Genomic DNA, 18,709 nt, shown 5'->3' with positions numbered 1-18,709 from the left:
TGCACACTCCCAGCTGCAATATGAGAGTTTTCACATCCAAATCGGAGAAAGGGTTTAGGAATCATAGCTCTGTAATGCATAGCCTCCTCTTTTTCAAGGGACCAAAAGTAATTGGACAAGGGACTCTAAGGGCTGCAATTAACTCTGAAGGCGTCTCCGTCGTTAACCTGTAATCAATGAAGTAGTTAAAAGGTCTGGGGTTGATTACAGGTGTGTGGTTTTGCATTTGGAAGCTGTTGCTGTGACCAGACAACATGCGGTCTAAGGAACTCTCAATTGAGGTGAAGCAGAACATCCTGAGGCTGAAAAAAAAAGAAAAAATCCATCAGAGAGATAGCAGACATGCTTGGAGTAGCAAAATCAACAGTCGGGTACATTCTGAGAAAAAAGGAATTGACTGGTGAGCTTGGGAACTCAAAAAGGCCTGGGCGTCCACGGATGACAACAGTGGTGGATGATCGCCGCATACTTTCTTTGGTGAAGAAGAACCCGTTCACAACATCAACTGAAGTCCAGAACACTCTCAGTGAAGTAGGTGTATTTGTCTCTAAGTCAACAGTAAAGAGAAGACTCCATGAAAGTAAATACAAAGGGTTCACATCTAGATGCAAACCATTCATCAATTCCAAAAATAGACAGGCCAGAGTTAAATTTGCTGAAAAACACCTCATGAAGCCAGCTCAGTTCTGGAAAAGTATTCTATGGACAGATGAGACAAAGATCAACCTATACCAGAATGATGGGAAGAAAAAAGTTTGGAGAAGAAAGGGAACGGCACATGATCCAAGGCACACCAAATCCTCTGTAAAACATGGTGGAGGCAACGTGATGCCATGGGCATGCATGGCTTTCAATGGCACTGGGTCACTTGTGTTTATTGATGACATAACAGCAGACAATAGTAGCCGGATGAATTCTGAAGTGTACCGAGATATACTTTCAGCCCAGATTCAGCCAAATGCCGCAAAGTTGATCGGACGGCGCTTCATAGTACAGATGGACAATGACCCCAAGCATACAGCCAAAGCTACCCAGGAGTTCATGAGTGCTAAAAAGTGGAACATTCTGCAATGGCCAAGTCAATCACCAGATCTTAACCCAATTGAGCATGCATTTCACTTGCTCAAATCCAGACTTAAGACGGAAAGACCCACAAACAAGCAAGACCTGAAGGCTGCGGCTGTAAAGGCCTGGCAAAGCATTAAGAAGGAGGAAACCCAGCGTTTGGTGATGTCCATGGGTTCCAGACTTAAGGCAGTGATTGCCTCCAAAGGATTCGCAACAAAATATTGAAAATAAAAATATTTTGTTTGGGTTTGGTTTATTTGTCCAATTACTTTTGACCTCCTAAAATGTGGAGTGTTTGTAAAGAAATGTGTACAATTCCTACAATTTCTATCAGATATTTTTGTTCAAACCTTCAAATTAAACGTTACAATCTGCACTTGAATTCTGTTGTAGAGGTTTCATTTCAAATCCAATGTGGTGGCATGCAGAGCCCAACTCGCGAAAATTGTGTCACTGTCCAAATATTTCTGGACCTAACTGTATGTTCACAACTGGATCATTATTTACATTCATCACAGGCCTTTAAAAAAGAATGGCAATAGTAAATCCTTATCATATAGTACTACTTTTGTAGGCATTCTTTTATTGAATCTGCACAAGTTTCCAACCCAGATATTAACACAGCCTAACTTTTTTGCGCTTTTTTCTTCTAAAGGGTAAATTCTCTCCTTGAGGAGAATCCATGTTTGTGTCAAGAGCCTTATAGTCTGAGCAAAGCCTCTATGGTAATTTAAATACGCAAATAGCATCTTTAGAAAGGAAGCGGACTAGAACTCTAGTGCTAGCTATTGGATCTAGCAATCCTAAAAGTCAAAATCAACCCTTTCATGAGCTGTGCCATATGAGGATATGAGACCAAATCAAAATCTACATTTGCAAACATGTGTTTCAGTGTGATTAACGATCATCAATGCAAAACAGTAGAACTTATTTGGCTGGGTGAGAGTCCACCGATAGTGATTATAAGTGCTAAAGTCTCTCCATGTGAAAAGTACTGTCTCTGAAGAGGCTACTAGCCTATTTAAATTCCCAGAGGAACATTGCATGGCCTATCAGACTCGTTATGCCACCTTGGCACTCTCCACATGGAGAGACTTATCCCCTTAGGCCTAAGACACACTGCATGAAAACTGGACCGAGTGGAGTGCGATAAAATATCACATTCTACTTGGACCAATATTAGCCCATGTGTCAGCACCCATGAGCGATTATTTTCTCAGCCCCAAATGGACTGAGAAAACAATCGCAGCATGCTGTGACTATAAAGCGAGACTTTCTCTCGCACCCATTCAAGTCTATGGGGTGAGTGAAAGATCGCACTGCACTCGCGGTACACCGGTGTACCGCGAGTGCAGTGTGAGAATCGCAATAGCCGGCTACGGAGAAGAGAGGGAGATAAATCCCTCCCTCTCCTCCTCCATGACGGCCCACCCCTCCTCAGCGCTGGCAGGCCCCTCCTCAGTGCCAGCCCGTCCCCCGCAGCTGAGGTCCGATTGCATGATTGGACCTCAGTCGCAGTGACACTCGCATTACACTCGGCTCCCGCTGTGCTGCCAACGCGAGCTTAGTGTCATGCGAGGATCGCATTAGTCCCCGTGTGGCCCCGGCCTTAGATCACCTGTCAGAGGCCTCTTACCCAGCCAAATCAGACCTCACTGATGAATGGCAAATACCAAGAAGCATGTGTTGCAAATGGATTGTCTGGCGTGGCTTCTTATGCTAGGGAATATGGCAAGGCTCGTTAGAGGGTTGATAATGACTTAGGATTGCTACATCCAATAGATGGCACTAGAATTCCTGTTCTCTCACTCTGAAAAGGCTATTTGCATAGGACTGTATATGTAAGAGGGAACAGTAGGCATTGACAAAACATTTGATGCATGTAGGAAGTAGGTAAGAGAACACTATCTTATCAGACTTCTCAGTAAGGCCTAAGCCACACGGCGAGAAAATCGGTGCGAGTGGAGTGTGATAAAACATTGCATTCCCCTCGGACCAATTCTAGCCTGTGTGACAGCACACATGAGCGATTATTTTCTCGGCCCCAATCGGACAGAGAAAACAATCGCAGCATGCTGCAATTGTAAGGCGAGACTCTTTTCTCTCGCACCCATTCAAGTGAATGGGGCGAGAGAAAAATCGCACTGCACTCGCGGTACTCCGGTGTACTGCGCGAGCAGAACGAGAATCACAATAGCCGGCTACGGAGGAAAGAGGGAGATAAATTCCTCCCTCCCCTCCTCCATGCCGGCCTGCCTCTCCGCAGCGCTGGTCCGCCCCCCTGAGAGCCGGCCCGCGCCCCGCAGCTGAGGTCCGCTCGCAGGGTTGGACCTCAGACGCAGGCACACTCGCATGACACTCGGCTCCTGCTGTGCTGCCAGCGCGAGCCGAGTCTCATGCAAGCATCGCAGTAGTGCCCTGTGTGGCCCCAGCCTAAAACAGATGCTCATACACTAGTTCATATGTAAGGATGTAGCAACCTTTAAAGTAGGGTTGCACAACCTTTTCTGGTCTGAGGGTTATATTGTCATCCGAAATCTCAAGGGCAACAATGAAACTTAAGGGGCATCACCATCTGAAACATTTCGGGCACAACAAAATTATGTCATAAATACCTGGTAGGTAAAAGTCTAGAAAGTGGAACCTGTGCTTATGGGAAGAATTAGGGTTCCCTTTTCTACTAGTTTGCACTCCAGATAGGGGAAGGTTATGGGTGCATTTAGCGCTGCATTGTAAATTCAAATGCTATAAACTATAATGGAGAGAGCCACATACATTGATTGCCACCTGTAAGTCATATACACTGTTTAGAGAACCAAACAGAGGTCAAGAATTCCCTTTCTCCTAATATTTATGGGCAGCACATAGATGGCTACGTACCACTCCTTTTTTCTCTAATTTGGAATTAATATTTAATGGGGTTGTCTAGGCTTAGGGCACAAGTCTGCAGTCACTCCATGTGATTGCAGACTTGTGATTCCTCTCAAAGTGTAGTATGTGTACTGTTGGGATTTTACAGTACTTGGAATGAGTGGTCATGAAGTATGCGATATGTATACTTCCAGCCACATTTGGACTAGGTGTATCCAGCCTCATACAATTCATTTGTATTGAGTGATGCAGCAAATTAAATATTTGTGGTCACCAGCTTATCTGCCCCTGGCACCAAGGAATCCTGACAGTGTGCGCTGTCTGATTCACAAGTCTGGAGTCGCTAAGGCTACTTTCACACATCAGTTTTTTGCCATCAGGTTCAATCCGGAAAAAAACGGGTAAAACGGATCCGGTACCGCATCCGTTTTTTCCCCATAGACTTGCATTGTTACCGGATTGTACCGGATGGCTTTGCGTTGCATCCATTTTTTTCCGGATGCGGCAAAATTAGTTAAAGCGGCGGCCGGAGGCAACGTAGCTTGCAACGTTTTTTTGTCCGGCAAAAAAACCGCATCGCGCCGGATCCGGCGCAATACGGCGTGTTTTACAATAGAAGCCTATGGACGCCGGATCCGGCGTAATGCGGTAAAAAACGGATGCGGCCGCCGGATCCGTTTTTCTAAACTGAGCATGCTCCAATGTAATTAACAAAACGGATCCAGCCAAAAAACGGACGAAAAGGATGCAAAAACGGATGCAAACCGTATCCACCGGATCCGTTTTTTAACGGATCCGGCATAACGGATCCGTTAAAAAACGGATCCGGTGGATCCGGTTTTCACTTTTTTTTCAGGATCCGTTGGATCAGGAAAAAAAAGGACTGTGCCTGAATACAGAAAACTGATGTGTGAAAGTAGCCATAGAGTGAATGCAGACTGGTGCCCCAAGTGTTGACAACCCCTTAATGCATTAACGCACAGGTGAACATATCTGGGGGTCACAAAGAATGCCACTGTGGACCACATGTGACTCGCGGCCAAAAGGTGAGCATGCCTCCTTAGAGTTTTCAGTATCTAAGGTTGAAGTAAAATGTGGTAGGTTGGTAAGAACTTTCCATCTTATTCTGCCATTTTACATCATGTTCCAGTATAGTGTAAATACTGCATTTTTTATGCAGAAAATTTGCTGTGTTTTACAATTAAAGAAAAAGGTGGGTGGGATTTTATGAAAACTCATGCCCACTGTACATTTAAAGATATGGTTAAACTAATTTTTTTTGGTGTGTTTATTCCCCATAGGCCTCTATGGGAACCCTAGGAAAAGCATGTAAAAAACACAAATGCTTTTTATGCAGAATCCGTATGTGTCTGCTCTAAAAACACATAAAAATGAATCATCTCTGTATAAAAATAAGATAAAAACACATACAAAAACAAAGCAAAAATTATCAAAAAAGATTGCAATTGAGTATTTTGCATTGTATTTGGTGGGGTGAGGCTTGTCTTCACCACTATTTTGTATCCTTGCACCATATTACTTTTTCTATTTTGATTAATAAAAATCTAAAATTGATAATGTGGACAGTTGTTCACCCTCTTTTTTCTTTGCTTGGTTTACTATTATTCCTGTGAGCCGTATGTGCAATATACTGTTTATACTTATGATTTGTCTACATAGTTTACCTGTTTAATTTTACCGCTGGTGAATGTCGGTGACAACACTGTTCGTATCCTCTTCCATTGATCATCAGCAGCAACATTGACTGCAGATTCTAAGGGGCCATTAAGGCCAAAATTCTAAAAAGAAGCAAATATATCATTAATAGAGATCACAAAAATTCCTAGAAACAGACATAAACAAACCAGAATTTAGTTGGAGGACTTACCCTTCTGTTGGTAAATACAGTATAGCATTCCTTAACCAGAATGGATTTAATGATAGCTGGGTCCATAACTGCCAGTACCGGCTGTCTCCCATCAAAGAACCTGATAGAGAAAACTGATTTGTTCAGATACAGTCATGGCACCCTTGAAGTTGTTCCAGAAAACTATTTATTTCTTCTAGAAAATACATGTTTTGTTATAAACCTTTTGTGAGTGTGTGAATCAGAACAACACACACACAAAAAAAAAAAATATTAACATAATTTTACACAAAACCCCCAAAAAAGGCCAGACAAAATTGTTGGCACCTTTCCAATATTGTGGGTAAACAACTTTGCTTCAAGCATGTGATGCTCGTTCAAACTCACCTGTGGCTAGTAACAGGTGTGGGCAATATGAAAAGCACACTTGAAATCAGACAAAAAGCGAAGTTGACTCAATCTTTGCATTTCCAGAAAAAAGGGGGGTTTCTTTCAGTTCACCTATTCAGTGTCCATATTACTGGCTGTGAGTTCACTTGATACTGGGCGGTGCAGGGAAACAAGACGCCGGGCAGTCCAGGATACTAGTGAGTGGAAGGAGATCCAGCACTCGTCCAGATAAAATCAATTTTCTTTATTTAAAAAATTAATTTCTATGGGGTTTATTACAACTAAACAGGCGGAATTTTTTAATCCTGATTTTCCTAAATCCCCCTTATTTCATGCACTGCCTAAAGTGCATAAGGGGGGATTTTCCTCCAACCTTTAGGCTATGTGCGCACTAGAGATGTGAAGTTTCTCAAGAAACTTTCTCGAGAAACTTCTTTGAGTGAAAGATTTCCGGACCTCCGGAAAAAATCCGCGTCAAATCCGCATGCGGATTTGACGCGGATTTGCCGCGGAATTGCCGCGATTTTCCCGCGGGTGGTTCCCTGCGGATTTTTGCAGGCTGTACTGCAGAAATCCGCAGGGTACCCGCGGAAATAATGGACATGTTCATTTTTTCGAGAAAGTTTCTCGAGAAAATCCGCATGCGGAAATTTCTCGAGAAAAATCCGCACCAGTGCGCACAGCTTTTTTTTTTTGCCATAGAAATTGCTGGGAAATGTCTGCACAAAGATTGCAGACATTTCTCAAGAAATTTCCGCGGCAAATCCGCGGGCAAATCTGCGGGTAAAAAGCTCTAGTGCGCACATAGCCTTAGACCCATTGTGGCTGGCAATGATTCTTTGTTGGAAAATCTATGTTCGTGGCTTGATGAAAGGCTGCAGCTGTTGGTACTTAGATCTCTAAGGCTGCTTTCACACCTCCGGTTTCTGCAATGCGGCACAATCCGGCACTTTGCAGGAAAATCGCAACCATTTTTTTTTGCTGCCGGTTGCGTTTTTTCTGCATAGACTTTAATTAGTGCTGCATTGTGCCGCATGGTCTTGCGTTCCATCCGGTTTTTGCCGCATGCGGCAGACTTAACCGATGCGGCGGCCGGATGGAACGTTGCCTGGCACGTTTTTTCGTGCGGCAAAAAAAAATTCATCACGCCGCATTCGGCCGATGCGGCGCATTTTTCAATGCATGCCTATGGCGGCCGGATGCGGCGCGATGCAGGAAAAACCGCATACGGCCGCCGCATGCGTTTTTTGCCACTGCGCATGCTCAGTAGCATGCCGCAAGGGGCAAAAACCGGACGGGCTGCATGGGAAAAACTTATGCAAAGGATGCGGTGTTTTCACCGCATCCGTTGCATAGCTTGCACAGCCGGATTGAGCCGCACAGCTCAAGCCGGATGTGTGAAAGCAGCCTTAGTTGGCTTATCTTTAGGAGGCATCATCTTTCCCATGTCCTGTTGTAACATTCATTTAAATGTTGTGATTTGGTCTCAGTAATTCATTTGTAATTTGCCTGAAGAAGGAGCCTTTGTGCTCTGAAAGCTTGCTAATATAATTTTTCTGGTTAGCCTATAAAAAGGTACCACTCCTAATATGCTTTTGTCATTCTTGGGACATAGTATTTCAATAAGTTATGTACGAGATAGCAAATCCATTCTGCAAATCATGGATAGGTTCTGTTGGAAAGGAGATTATTCTTGGGTCACCTGTGATATTGTGGCCCTCTACTCTTCTATACCTTACGATTTGGCATTAATAGCTCTGGTAGATCAATTGAGAAAATACACCAAATATTCTATTGAGTTTCAGGTCTATTTGGTGTCACTTGCCAAATTTTTGTTAAAAAACAATTATTTTATGTTTGGCAACAAAAATAATATGGTTTTACAACACAGAGGCTGTGCGATGGGGGCGAAATTCTCCCCATCGCTGGCTAATATTTTTGTCACTTGGTGGGAGGAATCAAAAATTGACAGTTAGAATAATCCCTTTTTGCAACAAATAATATTTTTATGGAGGTTCATAGATGAAGATTTTGTTTTGTATCTGAATGACAACACAGTAAATTTGAAATTCACTCATCACATAAATAGGAACCAAATTTCCTTTCTGGATATCATGTTGACAGGGAACGCATCAGCTTGTAAAGTGGATAGTCAAATTTACAGAAAACCTGTTATGGGAAATACACTATTGTATGCCACTAGTAGTCATCCCACATATGTGGTGAAAAATCTCCCGGTGGGAGAATATGTACGTGCGCGTAGATGTTGCAGCATGGAACCTATGTATCTTAAAGGGAACCTGTCAGCAGAAATTTTGCAATAAACCTAAAAGATTCCCCTTCTGCAGCTCCTGGGCTGCATTCTGTAAAGGTTCCTGTTGCTATTGTGCCCCCTTTGAGACCAAAATAAAGACTTTATGTACACAGGGCGGGCTGTCTTGCGTCCGTTAGTCGCCCTCCTGCCGCTTTACGCCGCCCCCCATCGCTCATTTCCATAACTGAGGATGCCGCCTAGTGCTCCCGAGGTCTCGTGCATGCGCTGTGCCACTCTCGCGGGACTGAGCACTGTGCACAGTGTGACCGCTGGTGACGTGTTGCGCAGGCGTGAGATTATGGGTGGCGCTGTCATCAGCAAGTACCCGCCCATAATCTCGTGCCCGCGCTTTCCCCTCTGCCTCCACCATTCTGTGAAAGCGCTGGCTAGATGAACCCATGTCACCTCTTACCCATCTTTCCCTGGAGCAGGAAATAGATGGGAGGAGCAGAGCAGCATAACGGTGGAGGCAGAGTGAAAAGCGCGGGCACGAGATTATGGTCGGGTACTTGCTGATGACAATCACAGCGCTGCCCATAATCTCACGCCTGTGCAATCACATCACCAGCGGTCACACTGCACAGTGCTCACTCCCGCGAGAGTGGCACTGGGCATGCGCGGGGACCTCTGGAGCACTGGGCGGCATCCTCAGTTATGGAAATGAGCGATGGATGGCGTAAAGCGGCAGGAGGGAGAATAACGGACACAAGAGAGCCCGCCCCTGTGTACATAAAAAAAAAGAAGGTTAGCATACAAAAAGGTAAGACTTTATAAAGTATTATTTTGGTCTCAAAGGGGGCACAATAACAACAGGAACCTTGCTAGAATGCAGCCCAGGAGCTGCAGAGGGGTTTATTGCAAAATTTCTGCTGACAGGTTCCTTTTAAAGAATGTGCGATAATAGATGCAAGACTTAAGGCCCTGTCACACACAGAGATAAATCTGCGGCAGATCTGTGGTTGCAGTGAAATTGTGGACAATCAGTGCCAAGTTTGTGGCTGTGTATAAATGGAACAATATGTCCATGATTTCACTGCAACCACAGATCTGCCAAAGATTTATCTCTATGTGTGACGGGGCCTTTAGGAAAGAGGGTATCACCAAAGTCTACTAATTAGGTACAGAAACATTACAGAGAAAAAAACTAGAGCTGATTATTTACAGGATTATTCAAGGAAAATTCATCATAATTCTAAGGTATACTTTGCTACACAATATAATAATCATAGAAAAACAAAGACCAAGTACAGCGAACCTCATAATGATGGTAGTGTACATGAACCCCATAGAATACATACAAAAACTTGTGAACGAGGGGGGGTATTTACCATGTTTTTTTGGAGTAAGAATTACTGCACCACAATTGTGAAGAAAGTATACAGTTTTTATTATTACAAAAAATACAAAATACTGGAAATCACATGTGATTACCAGTATTTTGTATTTTTTGTAATAAAAACTGTATACTTTTTTCACAATTGTGGTGCAGTAATTCTTACTAAAAAAAAACATGGTAAATACCCCCCCTCGTTCACAAGTTTTTGACAATATAACAATCAGTACAGTAAGATTGTTCAAATAATTAAAATTCATATGCCGATATTACAAACTGATCCGGTTTTAGATTCTATGTTATCGAAAGGTTGTAATTTCATTCCCAAACGAGAATTAACGTTAGCTAATATTCTTTCTCCGAGTGATCACACAGCGAAAAAAGGGATATCAAACGAGAAAAATTGGATGAATATAAGAGGATGCTACAAGTGTGGACAAAGAACACGCGGTCTTTGTAAATTTCTAATTAAAACAAAAAAATTCAAAATCGGCATCTACTGGTTTACAGTATGATATAAAAAGTTTTATTAACTGTAGCCAAACATTTGTGGTGTATATTGTCGCGGGCGGCGGGGCGCTGCGCTCACCACGCTCGGGTCCGGCGCTGCTGCTGCTCGGTGGCTCGAGCGGTGGGCCGGATCCGGGGACTCGAGCGGCGCTCCTCGCCCGTGAGTGAAAGGGGGGGGTAGTTCGGTTTGGGGATTTGGTCTGTGACGCCATCCACGGGTTGTGGTGAGGTTGGGCACCACCGCTGATATTGACGGAGATCCCGGGAGCGATGGTAGGGAGCAGCTGGGATGTTTCTTTTTTTAAATCAGATCTTTTTTTATTAAATCATTAGGGATCAATACAGAGAGTATTTCACTTTTCATATAACTGATAACAATAAACAACAGATAAACACATGTGATTTATAAATCAGGTTCTTTCTCTGCATGTATGTAAATATAGTAATAGAGTTCTCAAATCATAATTATATTATATAGCTTGAGCCTACAAACCTCGTGGCTCTACAAATAAACAAAACTTAAATTATGCAATAATGCCTCAGACTAACAGGAACACCTCCTCCATCAGCCTTGTCGCTCCACATCATATTGCTATACTCTCCCGCCGCTCCATCTCCGTGCAGTCATCCATGAAACCGTTCCAGTCCTCTCTCACCTCTTCATTCAAAGTCCACTTCGTCACAGAAAAGACTAGTTTTAATTCCCTTCCTCACACATGCCATCACTGCAGGCACAACAGTAACCGGTCCAGCATTGCATCCCGAACCAGTGCACTAGAGGGTAGGCCCAGCAACTCCATCCATGGCCGCCAAATGCTGTAAAACTTTTTCAATGTTTTTCTTTTTAAATAAACTCCCCTTTCCAATCTTATGACGTTATTTAATTTGTTTTTGAGCTCTGGTAATGTTGGTGGTAGAGGGTCTAACCAGTGATATCCAAGTAGCTTTCTTGCTTGGTACAAGATACGGGCTATTCCCAGAGCTGTTGGAGAATCCGGATCCACTTCTCCTTCCCACAGACTCAACAGGCACAGGCGGGGTGACGGTTGTATTGTGATATGATATATTTGATCTATAAGTCCCAGGGTTTGGTTCCAGAAATCACCAATGTGTCCACACTCCCACATAACATGCATCAAATGGGCATCATCCTGTCCACACCTAACACACTGTGTGTTTGGTCTGAGTCCCATCTTAAATAGTAGACTGGGAGTTTTATATACCCTGTGGATGAGATATATTTGAGACAGCTTTTGGCACTCCGATACCGCCAGTTTAGGAACTTGTTCCAATATATCAGACCACTGGCCTTCCAGGGGACCGACGTCTCGTTCCCATTTGCTTTTAACAATCAATGGATGTGTTTCCAGATGGGCAGGTAGTAATTTTTTATATAGTTCCGAAATAAGACCTTTAGAGGACTCAGATGTAAGCAGCCTATGTAATGTTTGATTATGTGTCACTGTTACCTGGTTTGTCCTCCCCTGTCTTTCCAGTGCGTGTCTCAGCTGCAAATACTGATAAAAGAAGACATGCGGAAGGTGAAACTCCGTTCTCAGTTGTTCAAAGCTTTTAAGAGTATTATTTTGTAGTACTTGTGACACTAAATGGATCCCTTTATCCTCCCATCCTCTGAACCCTACTAATTTTTTAATTTCTGGCAAGTCGGGGTTCTGCCACAGTGGCCAGAGCTCTGTAGGTCCGCTTATCCCCAAAAGAGACTTACCCCTGTCCCACACCCGGAATATCATAGCCAGTGTGGGATATCGTGCCCCATTTATCTGTCTTTGTCCCACATCCAACCGGCAACCTGGGTACTTCCATACTGATCCCTCTCTCACTATATCACCACTGGTATCATACCCTCCTTCTTTGCCCCAACCCCTCAGATGTTGCATCTGGGAGGCTATATAGTATATATATGGGTTTGGTACCGCCAGTCCTCCCTCCTCCTTTCCCCGCTGTAGCACTTCCAGTCGAATCCTAGCTTGCTTTTTCTTCCAAATAAGTTCCCGGAATATTGTATTAATTTTTACAAAAAATTCCCTACATATCCACACTGGAGAATTATGTATAAGGTATAGTAATTGTGGCATCATTACCATTTTAATTAAATTGGATCTGCCGATATTTGATAGCGGCAAGCGGCACCAGGTATGCACTTTTGCTCTGAATCGCTGTAACAGGGGTTCCAGATTTAGGGCCTGGAAATCCTTCGGGATTGGGCTGACAATTACTCCCAGATATTTAAACTCCCGGACCACAGGAACTGGAATCTGTAAGTCCAAAAAGTCCCCCGGAAGGGGGTCCAATGGCATTAAAGCCGACTTGGACCAGTTGATTCGTAGACCAGACCTCTGTCCAAATTCCCGAATGATATTCATTGCCGGCAAAATCGAGGAACGTACCCTGTCTAAATATAAGAGTAGATCGTCTGCGTATAATGATATCTTTTGTTCCACGACTCCACACCGAAATCCCTCTACCTCCCTGGATTTCCGTATTGCCACGGCCAACGGCTCCACTGCAGTCGCGAATAGCAAGGGTGAAAGCGGGCACCCCTGTCTAGTACCTCTTCCAAGAGGAAAAGACTCGGAGACCCTGCCATTAACCCTAACCTTCGCCACCGGTGAGTCATATAGCAGTTTTACCCAATTTATGAATCTATGTCCAAAGCCCATTTTCCGAAGTACAGCCCACATATATTCCCATTCAAGGCTATCGAACGCCTTAGCGGCGTCTAAAGACAAAATTGCCCTTTCCCCCGGTACCTCAGAACTATGTTGAATTCCCAAATATAATTTCCTGAGATTCATAGATGTGGCTCTGCATGGAATGAATCCTGTCTGATCACTCTGCATTATAGATGAGATGACTCGGGACATCCTATTGGCGAGCACCTTGGCCAGCAATTTAATGTCTGTTTGTAGGAGAGAAATTGGGCGATACGAATCCGGGATCTCTGGATCTTTTCCGGGTTTTAATATTAAGACTATTAAGGCTTCCCTCATAGAGGGTGGGAGGACCCTCTGCCTTTCAGATTCTTCAAATACCTTAAGTAGTTTGGGTAGCAGTAAGGGTGCATACGTTTTATAAAACTCTCCAGGCAGGCCATCCGTTCCCGGAGCTTTTTCATTTTGTGTCTGGCCAAGCGCTTCCTCCAGTTCTACCAATGAGATGTCCCAGTCCAGCAATTCCCTGTTTACATCACTCAGTGTAGGAAGAGAGAGAGCATCCAAATACTGCTCAATCTCTGTCTCCGTGAGGTCACAGTCTGATGTGTATAGCCGCATATAATACCTCTTTATTTCTCTTATTATATCCTCGCTTGCTGTTACAAAGTCACCTGATTCCATTTTTAACCTATTTATATAGGAAGATCCTTCCTGTGCTCTAATGACTGTGGCCAGTAGGTTCCCCACGCCCTCCCCCGCCATAAAATAATTTTGTTTAAGGAAATAGCGTTTATTTTCTGCCACCGACATGAGATTTTCTTTGAGTGACATCTGTGCCTTCTCTAGAGTGTTTTTAGTGTCTACTGTCGGGTTGAGCACCACCGCAGCCTCCGCATCAGATACCTCCTGAATCAGACTCTGGGTGTAACATTTGGTTTGATTTTTGCGTATGTATATTTCTCTAATATATATGCCCCTTACCACAGCTTTCATAGAGTACCAAACTATGTGTGGCGGTGCAGAGCACTCATTAAGATGAAAGTATTCCAGAATGTTATCATATAAAGATCCCCCAATAAGCTGGATCCAGAAGGGATTAAGTTTCCAGATAGGCCTGGGCAGAGCGAGGGGGTTTCCCCATGCAAGCGTAACATGTAATGGTGAGTGATCAGATACACTTCTAGGTAGGTAGGCCACCTTTTATGTATATGAGGCCATAAGTGCGTTTCCAATAGCCAGGTCTATCCGTGACATGGTGTGGTGGGAGCTAGAGTAACAGGAGAATTGTTTGGTTGTGGGGTGTTGGGCACGCCAAAGATCTACAAAACCCAGCTCTGTTAGCATTCTAGCAAATGAAGTCGGGGCGGCGTTCTCCGATATGTTTCCAGAGTGTAATTTATCTAGATAGGGATGTAAGTAATTATTAAAATCCCCTATCAAAAGCGTCGGCGCAGATGGAAGGGAATCTAAAATAGACAATATCCTTTTTACCGGTTCGACTGAATATGGTGCAGGGATATATATCGCAACCAGAATAAATTGTATACCATACAGCGTGCAAAGCAAACATACAAATCTGCCCCCCGGGTCAATCACTGATTTGGTACATGAGAACGGGATGGATTTATGCACCAACACACTCACACCCCGTGCATGGGTCGAGTATGTGGAATGATATTCATGCGCGATCCATCCCTTCCTCAGCCAATGAACATTATCCTTGACCATGTGGGTCTCGGAGAGACATAAAATAGCCGGTAAAAGTTTCTGTAGGTGAGTAAATATAGCACATCTTTTGTTCGCATCTCCGAGCCCTCTAACATTCCACGCTACAATATTTAAAGATGTCGCCATAAGCGTAGACTAAGATATGATCCGGACGGATACTTCATACCTGGAGGAGAGAGGCGTTCTCCACCGATTCTCAAAAACATTAGGTTGAGCGACACGACTGAGGCACACCACACTTCCCAAACAGATTGCATCATACAACAATAAACAAGAAAAACAAGGAGAGAGATAGGGCTCCGCACACCAGTGCGCAGTGCCCCTGCCCTCAAAATCAAGTGTATCTTACACATTTCTCCCAAATAGAGAGAATCAGGGCTAAAAATACGCCCCAAGTCCATGCAGGGAGGGGGGTCCACAACTCGCTAAAGCAGCGTGTGTCCACAATGAACCGGCCGTCTCCCAACCTGGATCCTAGATGAATTTAACTGTAATGAGCTCACCAGCATAGCGTCCCAAACAAAAACAACGCCTGGCGGCAGAAAGGGAAATCTCAGGTATTCTTCCTCCTCAGGGATCTCTCATTGATATGAAGCCAAGACAATGCCGCCCCAGCCGTCTCAAAAAAATGAGTCTCTCCGTTCGCAGCAATCCGCAGCTTAGCAGGGTACATCATGGAATATGGCACTTGTAGGTTGCGCAATCGTTTTTTTATCTCAATAAATTGCGCTCTTTTACGTTGCACTTCCATGGAGAAATCAGGAAATATTGATATCTTCCTCCCATCAATTGCAAGTTCTTTGATATCTCTGGCTCTGCGCAGGATAGTGTCCCTATCTTTATAGTGCAGTAGTTTAATCAGAATAGGACGTGGGGGTGCTCCCAGCTGTGGGGCACGCGCAGGGACCCTGTGCGCTCTTTCAATGGTGAAAAAAGAGGATAGTATGTCTTTTCCCATGGTGTCTTTAAGCCATTTTTCAAAGAAATTCAGTGGGTCCTTGCCCTCCATCCTCTCTGGGACCCCCACCAGTCTCAAATTACTTCTGTGGGAGCGGTTCTCTAAATCATCCACCTTGTTTAGCAGTGTGGAGATATTTTGCGTGGCCTTTCCCAGCTCTCGTGACATTGGTGGTAATTTATCCTCTGTTGTACTCACTCTTTCCTCCAGCTCCCCCATTCTGACAGTCATCCCTTGCAGCTCATGTTTAATACAGGCCATATCTGAGGTGACAGTTCCCATCTGGCTGCTTAGAGTGGCCAATGTGGTATTGCAAGAGTTAATCGCTGCCAGAATGTCTCTCAGTATGGCCTCAGTGAAAACAGGTGTTGTTTGCTCCACATCTCCCCCTCCTCCCTCTGCCAGCGCAGGCCTCTGTGTCTGCATATCTTGTGCTGCTGAACATGCAGGGCCCAGGGTACTCAGTCTCACCATCGGGTATGTTTTCTCCCTGCTCCAGGGCCCGTTCAGCGCTGCCATCGGGTGCCTCGTTGTAGGTAGGCTCTGTGCCAGGGGCCACTCTGGCAAACCGCTCCAACCTGCTTGCTACTCCCACTGCTCCAGCTCGGGATGGTGTGGATGCCGGCGGCGCCATATTGGATTCTTCAGAGGCGCGCTCCTGCGCGTCTCTGTCCCTTTTATTGCTGCTGCGGGTCGGCATATCCTGGCTGTGCTCGCTTCCCCGGGTGTTATAAGTAGTGTTGCAGCCCTCCAGGGTCGGTAATGCCTGTCAGCAAGGCCGGTGTGCAGGATATTTCAGGATCCAGGCAGGAGCTCACCCACGCTGCTTCCTCTCTACATGAGGTCCAGGCCACGCCCCCAGCTGGGATGTTTCTCTCCCCTCCGTGGGTAGGGGGTTGTTGGTCCCGGGGCCCGGTGAGGTGTCAGGGAGGCAGGGTTGGCAAGATGCAGGGTCGCTTGGACTGCGCAGCGCTGTGCCGGATGGCACGGTAGTACTCACTCAGCCACAAATGGATGCAAAGTCTCTGGTAAACCAAATGGCTGGATGGACGGGTCCCGCAGCCGGCTGCTGTGGTTTCTCCCGGACGGCTGGTGGTGGCTGCCTTTCCCTGCACCTTTGTGTATGTTCGGTCCCGATGGATTCCCACCGGTAACCAGCTCCCCAGAGTGTATATGTGCCGGAGGACCCCTTTTGCCTGCAGGCTCTGGCCCTTGGAACTCTAGCTGTGGCGGTAGCTGTATTTCCTTTTGCTGGTTGGACGGTTGCCTTTAATCGGGTCTTGGCTGTTAGGAAACCCCTGGGGCTCCGGTCACTGATGGATTTGACCTATTTAACGGCGACTCCAAGCCTGGTCGGGGTCCGCAGGCCCTGCCAGTTTGTGCTAGCTTCACTTCTCTCCCCGGTTCGGTACTGGCGGGCCTCCGCCCGTCCCTGGTCCTACGGTTCCGCGTCGATCTGCCTCTCCTGCAGACGGCCACCACCGTCTGCCAACCTTGCTCTCGGTGCCCGGGCCACGTCCCCGGACACAGTCAGTTTGCTCCTCTACTACCACTGTACTCCTTACTCTTCCACTTCCCTAACTGATCTCTACACTCCCTTCCTTTTCCCGCCTCCAGGACTGTGAACTCCTCAGTGGGTGGGGCCAACCGCCTGGCTCCACCCCACCTGGTGTGGACATCAGCCCCTGGAGGGAGGCAACAAGGATTTTGTGTCTGGCTGATGTGCCTATCTCGGGGTGGGGGTACATGTTGTAGTACCTGTGACGACCTGGCTAGTCCAGGGTGCCACATATATGATCACTTGTGGTATCTGTAAAAATAGTATGCTGGGAGCACGACCAGAACATTGCGTAAGAGAATATGAGAACATCTATATGACATTGGGAATTGCAGCACTAGAAGTCCTTCAGGTGCTTCAAGGCATTTTGCTTATTGCCATGGTGGTGACACCAGCGAGTTTAGGGTAATAGCTTTGGAAACAATTCCAATACTAAATAGGGGAGGTGATAGCTTCTCTTTTTAATAGCAAAGATCTCCTATGTGGATTTTAAATCTAAACACCAGAATACCGGATGGACTTAACATTAAATCTAGACAAAAAGACTGACAACACTCACCAAACTGAGGTGTGAACAGGTGCATAACTGAACATGACATAAAATACAAAAAAAAGACAGCTTGCACTCTGATAATGCTAAAGTATGGAAACCATGAATGTGTGAACATGGACCTGCATTACTGCTAAGGAAAATCAAAGAAAAATTAGATATTTAGCATATATAAATGGCCATTTGTAGATCTGCCCAGTTGCCACTTCACGGCATATGTCGTAACTGGGTACCTACACTATGTTGCAGTAATAAAATACAAAAAAAGACAGTTTGCAGTCTGATAATGCTAAAGTATGGAAATCAGGAATATGTGAACATGGACCAGCATTACTGCAGCATAGTGTAGGTACCCAGTTACAAGATATGCCGTGAAGTGGCAACTGGGCAGATATACAAATGGCCATTTCTATATGCTAAATATCTAATTTTTCTTTGATTTCCCTTAGCAGTAATGCAGGTCCATGTTCACACATTCATGGTTTCCATACTTTATCATTATCAGAGTGCAAACTCTTTTTTTGTATTCTTTTTGTATTTAACATTAAATCTGACATGGCATTTATTTATTAATAGTTTCTGTGTCATGGTTTGATGCAGGAAGTTTACTAATGTTTGCATAATCCAATTACTCCCTTTATGCTTTATGGAACGTTATCATGTCAGTCATATCGATGAGTTTTGATTAAAAATTAAAATGTGATCTTGCTTATTGCAATGTTAATTGCCCCTTTAGGTGCTGTATAACATCTTGCTCACTGTTATGGCAGTAACAGAAGGAAGCTCAGAGTAACAGTTTTAGTAATAAATCTAATTTTTTTATCCTCATTGTTAAAATAAGAAAATATGTGGATTTCAAATTAATTCTTTGATTATTTGCCATTCTT

The 18,709-nt window shown here is 44.7% G+C and overlaps 1 protein-coding gene across 1 annotated transcript in view; it reads right to left on the bottom strand.

Annotated features, from left to right (window-relative positions):
• The window catches only part of LOC142290714 (cytochrome P450 3A24-like), a 58,722-nt gene that overhangs the window by 27,515 nt on the left and 12,498 nt on the right, over positions 1-18,709 (bottom strand). Inside the window, exons 4-5 of the mRNA XM_075334703.1 lie at positions 5,828-5,927; positions 5,625-5,738 (exon numbers count right to left, since the gene is read on the bottom strand). Coding sequence (XP_075190818.1) covers positions 5,625-5,738; positions 5,828-5,927 — 214 coding nt within the window. The remainder of the gene's footprint in view (positions 1-5,624; positions 5,739-5,827; positions 5,928-18,709) is intronic.

Source organism: Anomaloglossus baeobatrachus, chromosome 1, assembly GCF_048569485.1.
Source record: "Anomaloglossus baeobatrachus isolate aAnoBae1 chromosome 1, aAnoBae1.hap1, whole genome shotgun sequence".
Classification (NCBI taxonomy): domain Eukaryota; kingdom Metazoa; phylum Chordata; class Amphibia; order Anura; family Aromobatidae; genus Anomaloglossus; species Anomaloglossus baeobatrachus.
This window is presented reverse-complemented; position numbering and strand designations above follow the sequence as displayed.